Below are 20,750 nucleotides of genomic sequence, written 5' to 3' on the forward strand. Positions count from 1 at the left end.
TGCATGAGCGGAAGCAATCCTCCTTGCTTTTGAAGCTCGACATTGCGCAGGCATTCGATTCCACCTCCTGGCAATTCATTTTAGAGGTTCTGGAGCACAAAGGGTTCGGTAGCCGTTGGTGTGCTTGGATTGCCATGCTTTTCCTAATAGCAAGTACGCGGGTCCTGATCAATGGCATACCGGGGAACCCTATCTTGCACCGGCGAGGGGTGTGCCAAGGGGATCCAATCTCTCCCATGCTGTTCATCCTCGCTATGGACTCATTAAGCTCTCTTTTCTCTAAAGCAGAGAATGAAGGGCTGTTACAGCCGCTGCACCTGCCCTACCGAACTTCCCTCTACGCGGACGACACGGTCGTTTTCATTCGGTCGGATCCTGAGGAAATCAGCACAGCAAAGGAAATTCTACACATCTTTGGGGAAGCCACAGGGCTTGGGATGAATTTCGCTAAGTGTGCAGCTCTCCCAATTCAGTGCAACGACAACAACATTGCACTGATCCAGGACGAACTACCATGTCAGGTCGCAACATTCCCTTGCACTTATTTAGGGCTGCCCGTTTCCATCTTCCGTCTTCGCAAAGAAGACCTGTAGCCGTTTGTGGACAAGATAGCCCGTCGGTTGCCGGTATGGAAGGCAGAGCAGATGGCGCTCATTGGTCGGGTCACTATGGTAAATGCGGTATTGAGCTCTATACCGATCTATTTGCTGATGGCCATCAATGTGCCAAAGTGGGTGATAAAGGGAATCGATAAGGTCCGTCGCGGCTTCCTCTAGGCCGGGAAAGCAAGTGCTAGCGGTGGAAGTTGCCGGGTCGCTTGGGCACGTGTTTGCGCACCCAAATCGTATGGTGGATTGGGTGTCCCTGATCTTGAGCGCATGGGACTTGCGCTCTGGTGCCGCTGGGCTTGGCAACTGAGGACATCGCCAGAAAAGCCATGGCATGGACTCAATGTTCCGATCTCGCAAAAGGAGAGGAACCTACTCCAAGTCTCTTTGACATGTCGAGTCGGCAATGGAATGAACGTGCTCTTCTGGGAAGACAACTAGATCCAGGGGTCGTCGATCCGCACCCTTGCGCCGGCTGTGCATGCCGCGGTTGCAGCAAGAACCCGGAATCGCAGGACGGTTCGCAAAGCACTCCAAGGTAGAACATGGATCCGGGATATATCTGGGGCTTTCGAAATCCAAGCAATCCTAGAGTACCTCAGCTTGTGGACATCTTTGCAATCCTTGGATGCCCTCACGGAAGAGCCAGATTCAATCATCTGGAGATGGGAGTCATCAGGAGAATACTCAGCTCACTCAGCTTATCAGTCCATGTTTGTGGGGAGGGTCCAATTCCAGGACAAGCCTATCTGGGGGTCGTTAGCACCGCCCCGATGCTGCTATTTCCTGTGGTTAGTGGCACTAAACAGATGTTGGACGGCCGATCGTTTGCGGAGACAGGGTTTACCACATCCTGATCGGTGCGTCCTATGCGATCAAGATGACGAGACGATTGATCATCTCCTAGTCGCATGCCCGGAGTCACGTCAACTGTGCTGGTTCGCACTCCGAGCAATTGGTTTGTCGGACATACTGCCATTCAATGAACCCTCCTTCCTCTCATGGCTTTGTGACAAGAGAATGAAGGTTGCCAAAGCTCAGCGACGAGGATTCGACACCGTTGCAGCCTTGATAGCTTGGACTATCTGGAAGGAGTGGAACAACAGGGTCTTCAACCAACAGCAAAAGACCTGGGTCGAAGTGGCAAAGTGATGGCGGCTGAGGCCGTGCTTTGGCGCTTAGCGAACGCGGCAATGCTGGAGTTACCTCTACTGACCACGGAGTGGCGGTCGCAAAATTTTGTACGAGATTAGGCCTTACATTTTGTTGTCCATCCGGTACCCTATCCCCTTCTTTATTTTCATTTTCAAATCTCTGTAAATAAACTTTATTTCTCTTAATACAAAGATGCGCTTCTTGCGTATTCCCAAAAAGAACTAAGGAGGCTCGTGGCAGAAATCCTCAGAAACCTTGCAATTGACAGAGACACAAGGCAGGAGATTGGACAAATGAAAATGCTCATTACCAGGCTGATGAAGGCATTCCTCGATTCTCATGGATCATTTTAGTTCAGATGTTGATTGCTTGCTGCCAAAGGTCGACGGGCAAGCACTGGTAATGCTGTCATCAGAAAACCCGCATAACTGCTTCATTATGATTCTAATCCATGATGATAAATACATATATGTGGCAGCGAGTCTGTTGCATAATATGTGCCTGCACGTTCAACATGAGCTGACAGAATCAGACCTAAAGGAACTATCTCACACCTTGCGAGAGGTAAGCCCTGCTAATACATACTACAAGTGCAATATAGAGGTGTATAGTATGCCGTATCATTTGTGCATTCACTGTCTATTATTTTTTGTCATTTTTGGTAAAAAGAAGGCACATTTATTTACCAATGAATTATATAACTATAGTTTGTACAACTATATTTATCATGCTACATGACATTGCTGGTTCCACTACAGGTGTTGGAAAGAATAATGGATGCTGAAGGGGCAGAACTAGAAATCCTCAATGGCCTTTCATAGATATGCAAACTCATTCCTGAAGAATTTTCCCAAGAGCTAGAGCACGGGTAGATCAAGCGGAGATTCATTAAGAGGCTAGTGGATGCACTGAATGCAAACATGAGCCTAAGTTCTCATTGCCCTGGGATCCGGAGGGTGATACTTGAGCAATGCATATACATGATGGAGTGCAATTCTCACTATGCCAATTGTTTCAAGAGAAAATCCCTTATATACCCCTGAAAATTTTCCTAATCCCTTCTATACCCCTGAATTTTGCTTACTTCCTTGTATACCCCAAAATTTGATTTTGATCCCTTGCATACCCCTCCCGTCAGTTGACTGTTAGTTGACCGTGTATTTTCTATAAAAATGACCATTTTACCCTTGGATGAACAAAGAAATTCATGAATTACATTATTAAAAATATAAAAGCTTCTCGCATGAGACTATTATAGTTATGAGTTTGTTGTGCGATGCATTATTTATCCCAAAAAAATATTTTTAGATAATGAAATAAAAAAATACGTATTTATTTTTTTTAAAAAAGGTCATAAAAATGAGGAGCATTCATATAAAGATAGGTATACCAATGTTCACAACATTTTTTTTATGAATGCTCCTGATAAAAAATCCATTGTCCTATTAAAATTTCAAATAAAAATTTTAATTTTTACATTTATTTTATTTTCAAAATTTATGTCAAAATTTTCTGCACTAATTATTTAGTCTCATTAGTTTTATAAAATGCACATGATGTGCACTCAAACAAAATTTTCAATTATTTTTGAAGCTTATATTTAAATCTAAAACATCAAGGGCAAAAAGGACATTTGCAACCAAACGAACAGTGAAATGATGGAAAATGTAACGGTAGGGGCATGGAAGGGATCAAATTGAAATTTCAGGGGTATAGAAGGGATCGGGTAAATTTTAGGGGTATGAAAGAGATTGAGTGAGTTTTCAGGGGTACACAGGGAATTTACTCTTGTTTCAATGAATTCCGAATGATGGATGCAGTGTCGATGATCGAAGAGACACCCTCAAGGGCTGAGAAGTACAAGTTTTTCTTCGGTGACGCAGGTTTCATGGAATGTAACACACCTCTCTCTGACCTAGTGGGGAGGGCAAAAGAACTGTTGAGTCGCCAGTGGTCGCATGGCATCAACAGTGCCACCTGAAAAAAACTGAAAGATGATTTCGTATTTACAGTCAAACGACCATGCATACTTTTTAGTATATGGTAAATAAGTGATTGTGCATATGACCTTTCTAGAAAGAACATAGATTTGCCTTTGAGATGAACAAAGGCTATTGTATATGTACCTAGGTTCACCAGTCGATGCTTGTGGATTTCAATGGACTGCCGCTGCTTCGCTTCCGCCATTTCATTTACTTTATTTGACATTTTGTAATATGCATGACCATGCTTGGTCTATTTGGGGTCCCAATTGGGTAACCCTTGTATTTTTTTTTTAGTTCAACCGGCGCGCTTTATTACATACTAGGATCAGTGAAATCACGATCCACAATAGTTTGAACAATGTCAGGGACAGGGTCAGTCCACACACTTGCTTGACCCGGTTCCCAGCACACACCCATTTGAGATAGCTTATGCGCAGCCACATTACATGATCACGGAGCATAATTAAACACAACACTAGAGAAATTTAAATGGACGAGGTCCTTGATCTCCCTTACGATAGAACTGCATGGAGACAGAGCATAATCATGAGAGTGGAAGGCTCTCTCTAGGATGGATGAATCAGTTTCCACCTGGACGGAGTTAATACCATGCGAAAAGGCAGCTTGCAGGCCAGCTAAACAAGCTTCAGCTTCAGCTGCAACAGCATCGTGCACATGTTCCAGGCATCCTGCACCCGCAAGAACAGCACATCCAAGATGATCACGAACCAGGAATCCATAACCACCGGACTTGTTTGCAGCTCAGAAGGCTCCATCAAAGTTGAGCTTCAATCTTCCATCTACAGGGGGAACCCATTTATTCCGTTGCACATTCACATGGGGACGTTTATCTTTACGCATTGAGGCATAATCATAGACCAGCAATTTCACCTTATGGACCACTTCTTCCACTCTGATTACCTCCTCACCCGACTTCACCTTATTGCGTGCATACCACCAAACCCACAAAAGAAAGAAGACCTCCATTCTTCGATCATCCTCCAGCTTCAAAATGGTCTGTACCACATCTCTAGCAGAAACAAGCTGAATCAAGCTTAAACGGATATCTTCAAGGCATAAAATTCTCCAACAGAGTTTCATGGGCTTGCATTTCAGGAAACAGTGTCCACCATTCTCATCAAACCGTTTGCAGACTGGGCATAGAGTTTTAGCGTCTGGTACTCTCCTTTTAATGTTGATTTTCAGGGGGAGGCTGTTATGGGCAAGCCGCCAGATAAACAGTTTGACTTTAGGAATGCATTGCAAACTCCAGATTTTATCCCACTCGAAATTCCGCTGGTGCACCGCTCCAGAAGAGGAATCGCCCACTTGCTTCTTCGCCGATCTCTCCCTTTGATCTTCCAGGACATGATACGCAGATTTAACCGAGTACATTCCTCTCGTATCAAAATGCCAGGCAACAAAATCATCTGTGTCTGATCTCACCGGAATCGCCAGAATGTTCCTGGCATCAGACTCCCAAAAAATCTCCTCCACTAGTGGTTTATCCCAGCAACCCGTAACTGGGTCAATAAGATCAGCTACCTTGTTCAGCACAGTGCCTCTTCGTGGAGTTATCAGTCTTCGGGTAACTCCGGCAGGGATCCAAGGATCCTCCCATATATCTATGCCGCTCACATTGCCAACCCTCCAAATCATCCTAGCCTTCAGGGCAGAAAGCCCTCGGATAATACTTCGTCAAGAGTATGAGATACCAGGACCTTCCTTGACATTCAACAAATTACCGTCAGGATAATACTTAGCCGTTAGAACTCTCGCGCACAAAGAGTCTGGCTGATCCAAGAGTCTCCAGCATTGGCGGCCTAACATAGCAAGGTTAAACAAATGCAAATCCCTGTAACCTAGCCCACCTTTCTCCTTCCGGCTGCAAAGTAACTCCCAAGAAAGCCAGTGGATTTTATATTCCTGTTCTTGCTGAGCCCAAAAATACCTGCAGATCATCTTGCTGATCTCATCACAAAGAGTGCGGGTCAGATCAAAACAAGACATAGCAAAGGTTGGGATAGCTTGAGCTACAGCCTTAATTAGAATATCCTTTCCAGCCTTAGACAACAGTTTTTCTTTAGTCACAGAAAATGATGTCAGCTTGTGATATTCGACTGTGCCAACTGTGTACCACCTATTGATCCAGGGAGTGGTACTGTATTATACATGGGGTTTCCGGTATATAAAACCGGGGGCCGACAAAAGTTCCGATTATAAACAAGTTTTAGATACATGAAAACTATAAATACGACTAGTTTATTTGAAAAAAAAAATCAAAATATGAAATAAATCTAACATTTTTGGAAGGAGTACATGATATAGAAATAAATGGCCCACTACACTGGCCAAGGTCACCTGTGACGGGCCCAAACCCTCATCTTTGACGGCTTCGCGCATGGTCAGTGATCAGTGGTCACTGGTGAGTCCAGTCACCTTTGACGGGTGGCCGGCCGTCACAGGTGACACCCACCTCTGACGGGCAAGTTACTAGAAGGCCGTCAGAGGTGTTGGTCTCCGCTAGCCTTGAGCGAGTTAGGACCCGTCACAGGTGACTCATCTCTGACGGCCCTTTAAATAAAGGCCGTCAGAGGTTGAGGTCTCCGTAGTTAGAAGCTGTCACAGGTGATCTACCTGTGACGGCCCCAAAAGTAAAGGCCCGTCACAGGTAGGTCACCTCTGACGGGCCTTTATTTGCTAGTCCGTCACAGGTTATGTTACCTTTGACGGATTTTTGTTCCGACCCGTCACTGATGAGTTAATTCCAGAAAAAAAATAAATGCTAAATATTGGCTAGCCTCAGGATTTGCTAGCCATGCCCTCTGAAAAATAGAAACATCACAGATATATTCCAGTCACAGATCCATCACAGATACATCACCCCCCCAATATAACATCACAGATCCCCAACAACACATATATGCAGTTCAAATGCCACAATTTTGCACAGCAAATTCACACCCCTTGAAAGCCACAATTTCGGTCGTTGCTCATAGAACCGCATATATACTTACCAAATGGATTAAAGCCATAATGTCATCGACCTGCACAACCTGTCAATAAGGAAAAAAAAAGGAGAAAACAGATGAATAGTACAACATAAATCGTAGTTGATCAAATGTGATGACAATTTAGTAAAGTACCATAAATATTGCACATATGAAAGTAAATTACATTGCACTCTATAAAAACATAATTTTTTACATCGCCAGAAATTATAAAAACATCTTTTTTACATCACAATAAATTATCTAGCCAAGTTCATGAGTCTATTTGGCATGAAAACGTCCTTTCTTGTTCATTATTTCTGCAAGAATAAAGGCGCACAATTCGCCTCTGATAGCGGGGGGGTTGATGGGTGAGATCTTGAAGCCAGCTCTAACTTTCTGTTTAATAAATAAGAGGTTAATTAGCACGTTTTGAATAGCAATGTAGATATTGAAATGAGCTTATTCGCCATTAGCAACAACCTTAGGGTCGAAATCTTTCACCTCTCTTAGAAGTGTTGACATGTTGTGGCACACGTGGAAACCACATTGGTCTCCGATCTGTTGTGCGCATGCAAACTTGGTGTCATGATAAAATTCATTCTTGCCCTCCTTGTGCCTACCACCCTTTTCCACATATGGGCCCCAAGCCATATTTAAGGCCTTGGTGATTTCACTGAAATCATAATCTTTGGACTTATTGGAGTTAAGGTAGGTAACCCTACTCCACTTAGGTACGATGACTAGGAGAATCCAATGTCGCCTGCGCAGTGGTTATGTAGCGTTAGTACTAAGAACCTTAACTTCAAAAACAATATACACGAAGGGTATTGTCCTCTTACTCTTGGTTGTGTGCGCACATGATGTACTCCTTGTCTTGATGGGCCCATAAACACCGGTTGACATAGTCAACCACCTTAGTGAAGCTCTGTCGTAAATTAACCTCATTCACCATGGATGGATCAAGGAACCCAACCTGATTACCATGGCGACGACTCTCGATCCAACACAACCTTAAAATATTTACGTATTAGAACTAATTTAATTAGGAGATATAGTCCAGTCATATCACAAGTATAGAAGGTATGCACTTACAAGGAGTAGCATTTTAGAAGACCAGTGTCCAACTTCCGGATCCTGAAAAGGTCGAAGAGGTCATCAAAGCCTATAGTTATATAGGCAGGCGACGATAGGAACGGCTGGTGGTCGTGATGTCCAACTATGGATGACTCCCTCATTTTCCGCTTGGCATTGCTTAGCTCCATGTATTGCTTATGTAGCTCTCGGCAAGCAATACCCATCACAGCTAACACATTGTCCTCCACCAATGGCATGCCTAGCTCAAATTGGGCTGGCGCCCTCACGACCTTCCCCGATTTGCTCACCGGCATCGACGTCGCAGCCTTGCCCCTTTTTGGCTCCGGCGCCAACTCCCCGACCTTCCCCTTGCCTCGTTCACGCTTCTGGCCCTTGACAAGTGGTGGGGAGCTATCGGCCTTTCTTGTGGTCTTTATTGGAGCCAAACTTTGAGCTATATCTGCCAAGTCCATATCAGCTCCACCGGGAGAATGAGGTACTGACAATGCCGGTCCACGGGGAGCCTCAATTGATAGCTTAGACTTGGGAGGTGTAAGCTCCGTCGGTCGACTTGGACGAGGAGTCATCTTCACAACTATGTCTTCTTTGGGCCATTGTATGAACGTCTTGCGCGCATCGCCCAAAGTCATGATTTCATCATTTGGGGGCACGGGCAGCGGATAGCCTGACCAGGTGTCCTTTACTGTATCGATGGACACCTTGGCATACCCAGCTAGCAGGTCTGCGCCGTGGACCTTGTCTGTAACCGAGGGCTTGAAAGCCATGCCCTCAGCGACTTCAGGAGCGAAAGTTGGGTGGACTCTCGCTAGTAGGACACACTGTGCTGCGCCCTGCATAAGGTGAAAGTTTGAATTTAATATTGGAATGTGTAAATGTCTTTTATTAGATATGGATCGGATAACAACAATCACCTCGATGTGGTCCACTGCAGCTAGTGGTGCGATCGGGAGACCAGGGGCCGGCACCTCTGTGGATGCACAACTACTCCTATGCTGTGACGGACTCGCGTCGTGTTGTACACGAGGAGTTGGTTGCACAGCAGGTGTTGTGACTCGGGGTATATTCATGTCGGCGAGCACCTTGTTAACCCTTTCTTCCACCCTTGCATTCATGCTAGCTTCTAGTTCTTGAATGACCTCAACCTTAAGTTCGGCCTTCAAACGAGCGTCCCTCTCTTCCTTGGAGACTTTCCGTTTCCTGTATTGGGAGCTGTACTGAGGGAGTCCATACTTCCAGGGCACATCGCTACCAATTCCCCGAGTTCGGCCAGGATGTTCTTTGGTTCCGAGCGCCTTTGTGAGGATGTCATCTTCGCGCCTCTTCGGCGCGGACTCAACCTCGCTTTGTGAAGCTTGTTCAGCAACCAAGCCCAACTAGAAAAGAAGATAGTCGTTTATACGAACTTGTACTTTATACGAACGGAAATTAGTTAGGTTAAGTAGTGAACTCACCAGTTCCTGATAGACGACGGCATCACTTTTGTTCTCAAATGTGACAGAGCCGTCCGGGTTGACCTTACCCCTTGCCCGCGCCCAGTTGCGAGCTCTTTGTTCAGGGATGTCTGAAAACGGGGCAGGGACATTCGCTGCTGCAGCGGCTGCATCTTCTTGGGCCCATATTGCCTCCTTGCCGATGTACCCTGCGGTGCCCAGCCGATGCGGGTGCTCATTCCGCTGTTGCAGTACGCGATGTGCCTCGCTTGATTCCCTAAACTGTTGGGTGGTCTTGAGAGAGCAGAATTCCTCCCACACCGCTTCGGTTATTTGAGGGTATTCATCGAACGGCGTATGATTGCCGGGCGGGTTGACAAACTCGGTGAAGAGCTTCGACTTCCAATTCTTCCAAGCTTTGCCCATCTTTTGGAATGCCTTCCGCTTGAGCCTATCCTTTGCTTCGGCTGGAAATGTGAACCATTTCTCCATTGTCGTCCAAGCTCGCTCTTTCTCGGCTTCTGTGACCTTGCCGATATCTTTATGGAGGATCCCGAAGTTCTCACGTGCCGCTATCCCGCAGCAGTTAGACCATCTTCCAATGACAGTCCTGGGCGCCGTGGGCCTACCACTAGCGTCAACCTCTCTTATAACTTGCACTGTGGTCGGCCATATATTTTGTGACCGCGGATTTCTACTAGACCTACTTGCACTTGTCCCGCCCGACATCGACGTATGTTGTTCCTGCGGCAATTCTGCAGCACAAACAGAAGGCAATATTTGCTAAGGGGTGCTAGCTAAAATTTATGTGGTCATGTGGTGAAAATTTATCCTATAAATTACCATGAATTTCGGGTTGTTGGACCGCCGTTGTCGCGGGATGACCTTCGGCAACTGCCTCTGTGGCTGGGTTTGCTTCTTCCTGGATCCTCGCAGGTGTTGGGGAGGGCGGGTTTGCGCCGGGCGTTGACATGGTTTAACTTTCGCGAAAAAGATTATAAATTTCCTACCATTAGACTAAATAGCATTAGATCCAATGTAATACGGGGTATACTATGAAAGATATGGCCTCAGTTTTGCTGAGAAATATGCATCAATTACAATCATTTGCATGAAGGGATAAAAAGAGGAAATCATAACATCAAAAGAGCAAGTGCAGAAAATCTGTTCTTATGCATAAAAAAAGAACAAGTGTAGAGGTATATAACCACTGAATCAATCATGCAAATTTAAAAAACAGCAGCAGCAAGGGTACAGAATTTGCATGATTGACATAAAACAGCAGCAGGAGGAGTATATATGCCACAGGGGTAGCAACAGCAGGGGCAAATTAACTAAAACAACATGTCTAGATATACTCCTCTTATCAATCCAGAAGAAAAGAGCAAGTGCAGAAAATCTGTTCTTATGCATAAAAAAAGAGCAAGTGCACAAAATCTGTTCTTATGCATAAAAAAAGAACAAGTGTAGAGGTATATAACCACTGAATCAATCATGCAAATTTAAAAAACAGCAGCAGCAAGGGTACAGAATTTGCATGATTGACATAAAACAGCAGCAGGAGGAGTATATATGCCACAGGGGTAGCAACAGCAGGGGCAAATTAACTAAAACAACATGTCTAGATATACTCCTCTTATCAATCCAGAAGAAAAGAGCAAGTGCAGAAAATCTGTTCTTATGCATAAAAAAAGAGCAAGTGCACAAAATCTGTTCTTATGCATAAAAAAAGAACAAGTGTAGAGGTATATAACCACTGAATCAATCATGCAAATTTAAAAAACAGCAGCAGCAAGGGTACAGAATTTGCATGATTGACATAAAACAGCAGCAGGAGGAGTATATATGCCACAGGGGTAGCAACAGCAGGGGTATATAAATGAACAAGTGTAGGGGCAAAAAAATGAACAAGTGTAGATAATCTGTTCTTATTGAGCAATTCATCACTGGCCATTTAATAAGGAACACATTGGGCAGCAGCAGCAAGGGTATATAAATCATCAAAGAATGACAGAAAACAAGTGTATATAGTCTCCTCTTATCAATCCAGAAAAAAGAGCAAGTGCAGAAAATCTGTTCTTATGCATAAAAAAAGAACAAGTGTAGATAATTTGTTCTTATTGAGCAATTCATCACTGGCCATTTAACAAGGAACACATTGGGCAGCAGCAACAGGGGCAAAGATACTCCACAGGGGCAGCAACAATAGGGGTGTATTAACATAAAACATCACTGGCCATTTATCTAGTTAAAATCATGCAAAATTCAACCAATGCAGCAAAATTAATCCTAAAATCATCTAATACAAAAAGACTAATTCATCTAATACTGCATATATTTCATCCACAAATAGTCCAAATTCATCACCTCATATAGCCCATATCTCAAATATGCATATATTTCATCAAAAAAAATGAGACAGTACTACTAACTTCATGTAAACAGCAATTCATCCATTCAATTCAATCAAGTGTAGATAATAAAACAGCCCACAATCATTTATGTGGCAGCAGCAGCAAGGGTATATAAATCATGTATATAAACAACAATTCATGCAATTCACCTATTCATAGACAAAAAGGGTATATAAATCCACAAGTTTAGATAATCTGCAAAGTTCCTTAATCATCAAAGAATGACAGAAAACAAAATGCATGGAGAATTTTGGTGTCTAGGTCGGTTCCGTCCATGGACTACACTGACCAATCCACCAAAATTCCCCATGCATTTTGTATTCTGTGATGGTTTGATAACCTCGGAACAACATTAAATCTGCGGCCAATCAATCAATTCTTCCATTTGAACTAAATTTCAAACCCTAAACCTAATAAAGTTCCTTAATTATCAAAGAATGACAGAAAACAAAATGCATGAAAAATTTTGGTGACTAGGTCGGTTCCGTCCATGGACTACACTAACCAATCCACCAAAACTCCCCATGCATTTTGTATTTTCCATTTGAACTAAATTTCAAACCCTGTATATGCTTTATTTATAGGAAAAGGGAACATAACCCCTAACTAGCTAGCTAGATAAACTATTTCTAGCTAGCTACCCTACCAAGCTAGAAACACTGTTGCCAATCTATCAATCCATCCTTTTTCAGCTAAATGTAAACATTATCCCCAAAATTCAATAGTTCTAGCAAAAGGGAACAAAACAACATATAAAGCAGTACACACTCCATGAATGGTTACATGTCAAAATGGCACTTAAATCCACATTCAAGTTTTAAATAACAGTTGCAACAATCTGAACGGAATGACAAAATTCATCGTTCATCCAAAGTTCATCATTCATCCAAAGTTCATCATTCATTCATCCATTCAATTGCATCATTTATTCATCCATCCACTGCACCATTCCATTCATGGGCATCAGAGAGAGAGGGGTACCTGGAGAGGAGACGACGAGCAGAGGAGGCGGCACACGGCGACGACGAGTCCCGGCAGGCGCACGGTGCACGGCTTCTCAGCACGGCGGCGCGGCGGCGGCTTCTTGGCACGGCGGCGCTGAGGAGGAGAAGAGGGGGTTAATCGGCGACCAATAGTAAACGAGGGGAGGCGGGGGGAGTGGGCTCACCGTGGAGGTCCCGGTCGAGAGGAGGAGGCGGCGGAGAGGAGATCCCGGTGGCGGCGACGACGGTCCTGGCGTGGCGACTGAGAGGAGGTCCCGGCGGCCGTCGAGAGAGTGAGTGAGGCGGCAGCGGTGGAGAGGTCGAGGCGGCGGTGGGGAGGGCGGCGTAGAGGGCGGAGATGGCGGTAGAGAGGGCGGCGGAGATGGCGGCGGAGAGGTCGATGGAGATGGACGGCGGCGGTCGAGAGAGTGAGTGAGGCGGCGGCGGTGGAGAGGGCGGCAGAGAGGTCGAGGCGGCGGTGGGGAGGGCGGCGTAGAGGGCGGCGGCAGAGATGGTGGCGGAGAGGTCGAGGTCGAGGCGGTGGAGAGGAGGGCGTAGAGGGTGGCGGAGAGGGCGGCGGATTTGGCGGCGGCGAGGACGGCGGTGGAGAGGTCGAGGCGGCGGTGGAGAGGAGGGCGTAGAGGGCGGCAGAGAGGTCGAGAGAGGCGAGGCGGCGGTCGAGAGAGTGAGTGAGTGAGAGTGGGCGCCGGATCTGGATCGATCTAGAAGATGTCCAACCCTAGGTCAACCCTAGTCAAACTCACCTGTGACGGGCTCCAACTATGTGGCCGTCAGAGGTGGCCTCACCTGTGACGGGCGCCAACCGTGGAGCCGTCACAGGTAAGACCACCTGTGACGGGCCCAACACTCTGGGCCGTCACAGGTGAGGTCACCTGTGACGGCCCTACAGATAGAGCCCGTCACAGGTGAGTTTGCCTAGAGCAATTTTATTTTATTTTATTTCACTTAGTTCTTTTATTTTCCTTAACATATTTTCACATACACTACATATTTTTTTATACTTAATTATTTTATTTCACTAACAGTAGTAATTGCACTTCATTATTATACTACTTTAATTATATTATTTCCAATGCTTATACTTGCTTAATTATTTTATTTCACTTCTAGTGGGTGCTTCACTTAATTATTTTATTTGACTATTTCATAAGCAATATACTATTGATCATTGCGAACATATTAGAGTCATACAGATAACAGACATGTAGACATAAACTACGTACATAAATTACAAAAATAATCCTTCCTCATGGTCGACACGTGCATATTGAACTTCATCTTCTTCCTCCTCCTCTTCTAGAGGTATTTCTTGACCTATGCCGTGGACGTGCTGGTTGTAATCATCCTCGTCTGCAATATTGTCCAATCCAACAATTCTCCTTTTCCCTTCACGAACAACATGTAGTTTCTTGTTACACGGGTCAACTATGTAGAACACTTGAACAACTTGTTTGGCGAGAACGAACGGTTCATCCTTGTACGCGTTGTTAGCCAAGTTGACAGTGGTGAAACCTTCATTGTCAACTTTTACATTGCGAAGATCGACCCATCGACAACGAAACAACGGGACTTTGAACTTCAAGTAATCTAGCTCCAATATTTGCTCAACTCTACCATAGTATTGATCACGACGACCACCGTCACTAGCAGCCTCGATGCGTAAACCACTGTTCTGCACTGTGCATTTGCTGTCTTGCTTGACCGTGTGAAAGGTGTATCCATTTATGTCATATCCTTGCCAGGTGGTGCCACTCCATTCAGGACCCTGTGACAACCACTGAAGTGTTTCACTAGGCAAGTTCTGCAACCTGGCAATTCGGTTCTTCAGCCACTCGTTGAAAGAAGACATGTGCTTATTCCTGACCCAACTCTCTGATCGGCCTGGGTTCTCTTGTCGGATAACTGCAAGGTGTTCGTCAACGTACGGCACCACCTCAGTCATATGCTGTAGTACCGTGAAATGAGCTTTATCGTACACCTTCCGATCCAACCTAATAGTCTTTCTTCCAACAGTACCAACACCGTCAAGCCTCCCTTCGTGATGAGATCGTGGTAATCCAATTGAAGATGTTTCTGACATGTAGTCCACACAAAATTCGATGGCCTCTTCGGTGGTGTAACTCTCGATGATACTCCCCTCGGGGTGTGAACGGTTCCGTACATAACCCTTAAGGATCCCCAGATACCTTTCGCAAAGATACATCTGCGTCATGAATGCTGGACCACAGCACTTTGTTTGCCTCACAAGGTGCACCGGAAGATGTTCCATTATGTCAAAGAAAGTTGGAGGAAAGTACATCTCAAGATGACATAGGGTTCTCACAAGTTCTGCCTGTAGTTCATCTAGTCCCTCGGGATCAATGATCTTCTGGCCGATTGCATGGAAGAAGGAACACAACCGCTGGATCGTGTGTCGCACCTTAGGAGGCAAAATATTCCTTATTGCAACGGGCAACAGCTGTGTGATAAGAACGTGGCAATCATGCGACTTCATTCCAACCAACTTAAGATCTTGCAGTGAAACGAGCCTACTGATTCTTGATGAGTAACCAGATGGAACCTTTATACCACTCAAACATGTTAGCAAATCAATCTTCTCTTCTTTCGAGAGAGTGTAGCAGGCTGGAGGAAGGTAAACCCTGCCGGATTCCGTGGTTATGGGATGTAGCTCCGACCGAACACCCATATCTTCCAGATCTCGTCGGGCGTTGAGACCATCCTTTGTAGCACCTGGGTTAAGCAGTAATCCCATTAAACTCTCGCATACATTCTTCTCGACATGCATCAAATCTATGCAGTGGCGAACTTCAAGATCCTTCCAGTATGGTAGTCTCCAGAATATTGACTTCTTTTTTCACATGCTCCTCTCTTTTGTCTTTTGTTTTTCCACATGCTCCTCTGTTTTTTCCTTCGATGTGCTCTTCTCTTTTCGCTTTCCAACTTTCCTCTTTTTTCCAAACTCGTTGGTTATTCCCATCACTAAGTTGTGCACCTCTGTCCCTGTTAGCTCTGTCGGGGGTCCGGCTGTATCTCTGTGTCCATTGAAATTCTTTCTCATATTCCTATACGGGTGATACCTTGGGAGAAATCTCCTGTGACCCATGTAGACCGTCTTGTGTGAATGCTTCAACCATTTGCTTCTTGTTTCCTCCATACACTCCGAACACGCCCATTTCCCTTTCACAGTTTGGCCAGAAAGGTTGCCAAGGGCCGGATAATCGTTGATGGTACAAAACAGCATCGCATGGAGGTTGAAATACTCTTGTGCATATGCGTCCCATGTTCGTGTGCCCTCATTCCATAGCCTTTCGAAGTCATCGATTATCGGTTCAAGGAACACATCGATATCGTTGCCAGGTTGTCTCGGTCCTTGAATGAGCATGGCAAGCATAATGTACTTTCTTTTGAAACACAACCAGGGAGGAAGGTTATAGTTAACAAGCAGAACTGGCCATGTACTGTGACGACTGCTCAAATCACCAAAAGGATTAATGCCGTCCGTACACATTGCGAAACGCATGTTTCTTGGGTCATTTGAGAATTCCTGGTAAATCCTATCGATTGTCCTCCACTGCACTGAATCTGCTGGGTGCCTCAGCATAGTATCGACTTTCCGTTCTTCGGCATGCCAGCGCACAAGCTTAGCTTGTTCCTTGTTCGCAAACATTCTCTTCATGCGCTCCGCAATTGGGAGATACCACACCACCTTTGCTGGGCCTCCCCTCTTTGACTTACTTCCTTCACCTTCACTCTTTGCTCGTTTGTATCTTGATCCCCCACAGATAGGGCAGACATCCAAGTCAGCGTATTCCTTGTAATACAAAATGCAGTCGTTCGGACATGCATGAATTCTTCTGACCTCCAGGCCCAACGGACATAATACTTGCTTCGCTTCATATGTCGTCTGAGGTAAATTGTTCCCCTCTGGCAACAGATCCTTTAACAGCTCAAGGAGTTCTGTAAAACTCTTGTCCGACCAGCCATTACTAGCCTTAAGCTTCATCATTTCCAACATGCATGACAACTTGCTGTGCTTCGACTTGCATCCATCATACAACGGCATCTGGCAATCTTCCACCAACTTACTAAACTTCTCATAATCTCTGTCGTTGTCCTTTGCGTCTTCAATGTCATGCAACATTGTAGATAGACATTGAGTGTCCAAATCTATGGTCTCTCCACCTAAAGGAGAAGGTACGAACATGCCTTCTCGAGCTGCGGCGGTGTTCTCTACATCCTGATCCAACACTTCTTCAGCTGCGACATCAGGCGCCTCTTGCTCTCCATGCTTGGTCCAGCAGGTATATTTCTTCATGAATCCATTCATTATCAAATGAGCATGCACTTCATCCTTGTCTTCGATCATCTGTTCATTCTTACAGTCCCTACATGGGCACAACATGTGCATGCTCATCCTACTTTTTCTGTCACTATCCGCAAATGTGACAAATTCAGTGACCCCCTCTCTATACTCGGTAGACGAACGATGCGCATAGTACATCCATCTACGATCCATCTGAAATCAACAACATACGAAGAAAAATAAATGATGATCGATATGTTGAGAATGAATGGAGAATAATGTGTTTTTTACCTTGAATTTTAGTAAAAAATCGCCCCCCTTGCCCTCCCAACCGATTTGTGAACAGTACAATGGTCGGGATGGAAAGCAGTTGGCAGTTTGGGGGTATTTATAGACCCAACACACCTCAAACGGGTTAGATAAAAAAAGCCCGTCAAAGGTATTGCTCATACCTTTGACGGGCTTCTATTCAACGGCCCGTCACTGGTATCCGCTCACCTGTGACGGGCCAGAAATGAAAGCCGTCACAGGTGGCGGCCCATCACATCTGACGGCTTCTAATGTATCGGCCCGTCACAGGTGAGGGGATACCAGTGACGGGTTGGAAGAAAAACTCGTCACTGGTATACCTCTGACGGGTTTTCCTTTCGGCCCGTCACAGGTGAGGGGATACCTGTGACGGGCCGCGGCCAGATGCCTCACCGGTGACGGCATCCCGTATAACCCGTCAAAGGTAATGGTCAATACTGACCAATTCATTTGCCCGTCACAGGTATCCCGTCAGAGGTGTGAGGATCCCATGGGAAGCTGACGCCAAGTAGGCAAGTACCCACTACGTACACACATCTTCCAATTGGGGTTTACGGAATGAGATAATCCAAAAAATAACATTGACAAGTATCCAAATCTAAGAAATGCCATCAACAAGTGTGGGTTCTAAGAAATGACATCGTACAAACGATTTTGTCTCAAAAATGCCATCGTCGTTAGGGTTCCGTCTATTCCGCGCCATTAAGTGCTATAGGATGAACAGTGTATTTAATGACACGGGATGGACGGAACCCTAACGGCGATGGTATTTTTGGGATAAAGTCGTTTATACGATGGTATTTTTTGGAACTCACTCTTGTCGATGACACTTCTTGGATTTGGACGCTTGTCAATTGCATTTCTTGGATTATCTCTTAGGGAATACGACCGATGTGATGACTAGTAGCTGGAAATTATTCGCATTTGTGTGTATTATATAGGTGTATATGTATATATCCGCTTCGTGGAGTCAGTCTTGCTGTTTCGATGCGGTAGAAATGCAAATTCTTCCTCCGTTCTTAAAAATAAAACAACCTAGTACCGGATATGACGCATCCTAGTACTATGAATCTGGACATACATATGTCCAGATTTATCGTAGTAGAATATGTCGCATCCAATATTAGATTCGCTTTTTATGGGATAAAGGGAGTAGACTTGAGTTTCTTGCTGGCCGCTTCATACTAGCTGGAGTAGACTGTATTAGAGCAAAAGTCATTGTTTAATCAATGTATTGTTAGTTAAACTATTACTCCCTCTGTCTTAATATGTAGCAATCTAGGATGGGTAATCCCATCCTAGGACTACGAATCTGGATATACCTTATGTCCAGATTCATAGTCGTAGTATGGAACCCATCCTAGGTTGCTACGTACTGGGACGGAGGGAGTAGTAGTATTTTCTTCCTTGTTCCGTACGCTCTCCTGACACAAGTGGCAGCGCATGGCAGTCAATTGGTTGAATTGCTCATGCCTGCTAGCGCTTAAGAGCAATGCTAATAGTATAGCTCGTTGCTGACTAATAGCCCATTACTAAAGTCAGCTACTATGTTGGCTGAAAACATCTCATAATCAAATAATTAATTATAACATGCACATATTAGTGTGTATGATCAAGAGTGAAGTGTATCCTTGTAGCCATTTGTACCAGGACTATATCAGAGACCGTATCAACCAAATTCTCTGTAGCACAAAAATTACAAGGCACTATCTATCTATTATATTATTAAAACAGTTTTGAAACGAGTCACCACGTTTGCTACGAAGGCTAGAAATTTCCACATTAATCGAAGAAAAAGATAAAATCTACACCGTTAGATCGTGATAGTCCTGAATTATAACGGTTAAGATTTAGTAAGGCTACAAATAAGTTTTGGGAACTAACTTAAATGCAATAGATAGGAAACTAAAAAGCTACATAGCACTCGGCCGATCAATGTTTGGCTCTGTCTAAGGAAACATAAATTAATTAGGAGTAGGATTCTGACGTAATCGGATTAGGACTCGGGCATACATATTTGAATGCATATGGCGCTAGGGCCTGTAATCTGTGACTAGAGTCATGCAAATTCACCATGACAATTGACAAATATATAATAAAACATAATTTGTTAAGCGTTTAAAGGTGATCTAAAGCAATATAAACTGAACTAATAAATGGCAGAGCATATATACATATATATATACGCGGATACGCCCATGCATTGCTAAGAGAATAGGAACAACTGAACAATACATACATATAGCACATACCATATGTTGTATGCACAAGCCTATAGAAGTAAAGGCCATAGTCATATGGCTGCACTGGCTTACGATTAATTAGGTAGTCTAAATGCAAAACGCCAGCGGCTAAAGGCATGCGCGTAATTCAAAATATACTTAATTAATTTCATAAAAGATGAGTCATCACGGGAAAAATAATTTTATGTCATAAGACCTTCACCTTCATGGCAGCTTCTGTTGGATAGTATAGGGATGAGAGAAATACTGCGTAACGTGGATTGATTGTATTGAGCCTCAGGGGAGGGCGATATATATAGAAGTACATAGGAAGGAGATAAGGAAGGATTACAGATATAGAAGGAGTCCTCACAAATCAATTCTATCCTAAAACATCTCTAACTACCATATTTCATCAGTCAGAAGTGCAATTTGATATATGTGTGCACTTTTGGGTAGAAGAAAAAAATAATTGTAATTCAAAAAAAGAATATTAAAAGAACGGTCTATCTAGAAAACGACACAAGATTAATTAAAATTCAAAAATAATAAAATAAATTTCAACATTAGAAAAAAGTAATAGTTTAAGTAGGATAAAAGCTAAAATTCATAATTAAAAATAAGAAATGTTGCAAGAAGAGACCATCTTAAAAGAAACATGAGATCGATTAATTAAAATTTCGAGTAAAAAATAAAATAAATTTAGAAATTATAAAATAAAATTGAGAGTTTAAGTAGGAATATAATTTCTAAATAACTGAACATTTAGAATGAAAATTCTCATATTAATATAAGAAAAAGAAGAGTTATGGTTCAAGTAGAAATACAATTTAGAAATAACTTAATCAGATAAAAATATATTTCGAAAGAATAGTCTATCTAGAACACCACAGAAGATTACTTAAAATTCCAAATCAAAAGTAAAGTAAATGTCGAAATCAGCAAAATAAAAATGAGAGTTCAAGTAGAAATATAATTTAGAAAAAATTACTGAAATTCTAAATAAAAATGAGGAATATTAAAAAAAAGAGACCATATAAAACATAGCTCGGGACTAATTAAAATTCAAAATAGCAAATAAAATAAATTATATAAAATTATTAAGAAGCCAAGCCAAGAAGGACAAAGGAGTAGAGAAATGATGGCTAGCGAAACTTAAAAACTATACAAAAGAGAAAACCAACAATGATCAGGTTTAATTTTTAAAATCCCAATGATAATAAAAAGGAGTA

General features: G+C 43.7%; 1 protein-coding gene and 1 long non-coding RNA gene across 3 annotated transcripts; both read right to left on the bottom strand.

Moving 5' to 3' along the window:
- Window positions 1-6,574: 6,574 nt before the first annotated feature.
- On the bottom strand, window positions 6,575-13,723 carry LOC136357158 (uncharacterized). 2 transcript variants are annotated; one of them, XR_010742323.1, is made up of 3 exons: window positions 12,849-13,723; window positions 10,110-12,778; window positions 6,575-6,804 (listed from the first exon to the last, which is right to left on the bottom strand). It is a non-coding gene; the product is annotated as an uncharacterized lncRNA (long non-coding RNA). The 2 variants fall into 2 exon arrangements; XR_010742322.1 differs by lacking the exon at window positions 6,575-6,804 and adding an exon at window positions 9,609-10,021.
- Window positions 6,903-9,529, bottom strand: LOC136357157 (uncharacterized). Its single transcript, XM_066312098.1, has 5 exons — window positions 9,288-9,529; window positions 7,834-9,209; window positions 7,581-7,751; window positions 7,222-7,501; window positions 6,903-7,137 (listed from the first exon to the last, which is right to left on the bottom strand). The coding sequence occupies exons 2-5, from the start codon at window positions 8,946-8,948 to the stop codon at window positions 7,021-7,023; spliced, it is 1,683 nt and encodes a 560-aa protein (XP_066168195.1). The 5' UTR covers window positions 8,949-9,209; window positions 9,288-9,529; the 3' UTR covers window positions 6,903-7,020.
- Window positions 13,724-20,750: the final 7,027 nt, after the last annotated feature.

The sequence above is a fragment of the Oryza sativa genome, chromosome 7 (assembly GCF_034140825.1).
Source record: "Oryza sativa Japonica Group chromosome 7, ASM3414082v1".
NCBI classification, from domain to species: domain Eukaryota; kingdom Viridiplantae; phylum Streptophyta; class Magnoliopsida; order Poales; family Poaceae; genus Oryza; species Oryza sativa.

Excerpts from the sequence above, each read along its gene's own strand:
- LOC136357157 (XM_066312098.1), bottom strand. The coding sequence starts at position 8,948 with ATGAATGCAAGGGTGGAAGAAAGGGTTAACAAGGTGCTCGCCGACATG. Across the intron at positions 7,752-7,833 it reads CTTCTAAAATGCTACTCCTT|GTTGTGTTGGATCGAGAGTC; the intron begins GTAAGTGCATAC and ends AAATATTTTAAG. Across the intron at positions 7,138-7,221 it reads TGAAAGATTTCGACCCTAAG|AAAGTTAGAGCTGGCTTCAA; the intron begins GTTGTTGCTAAT and ends TTTATTAAACAG.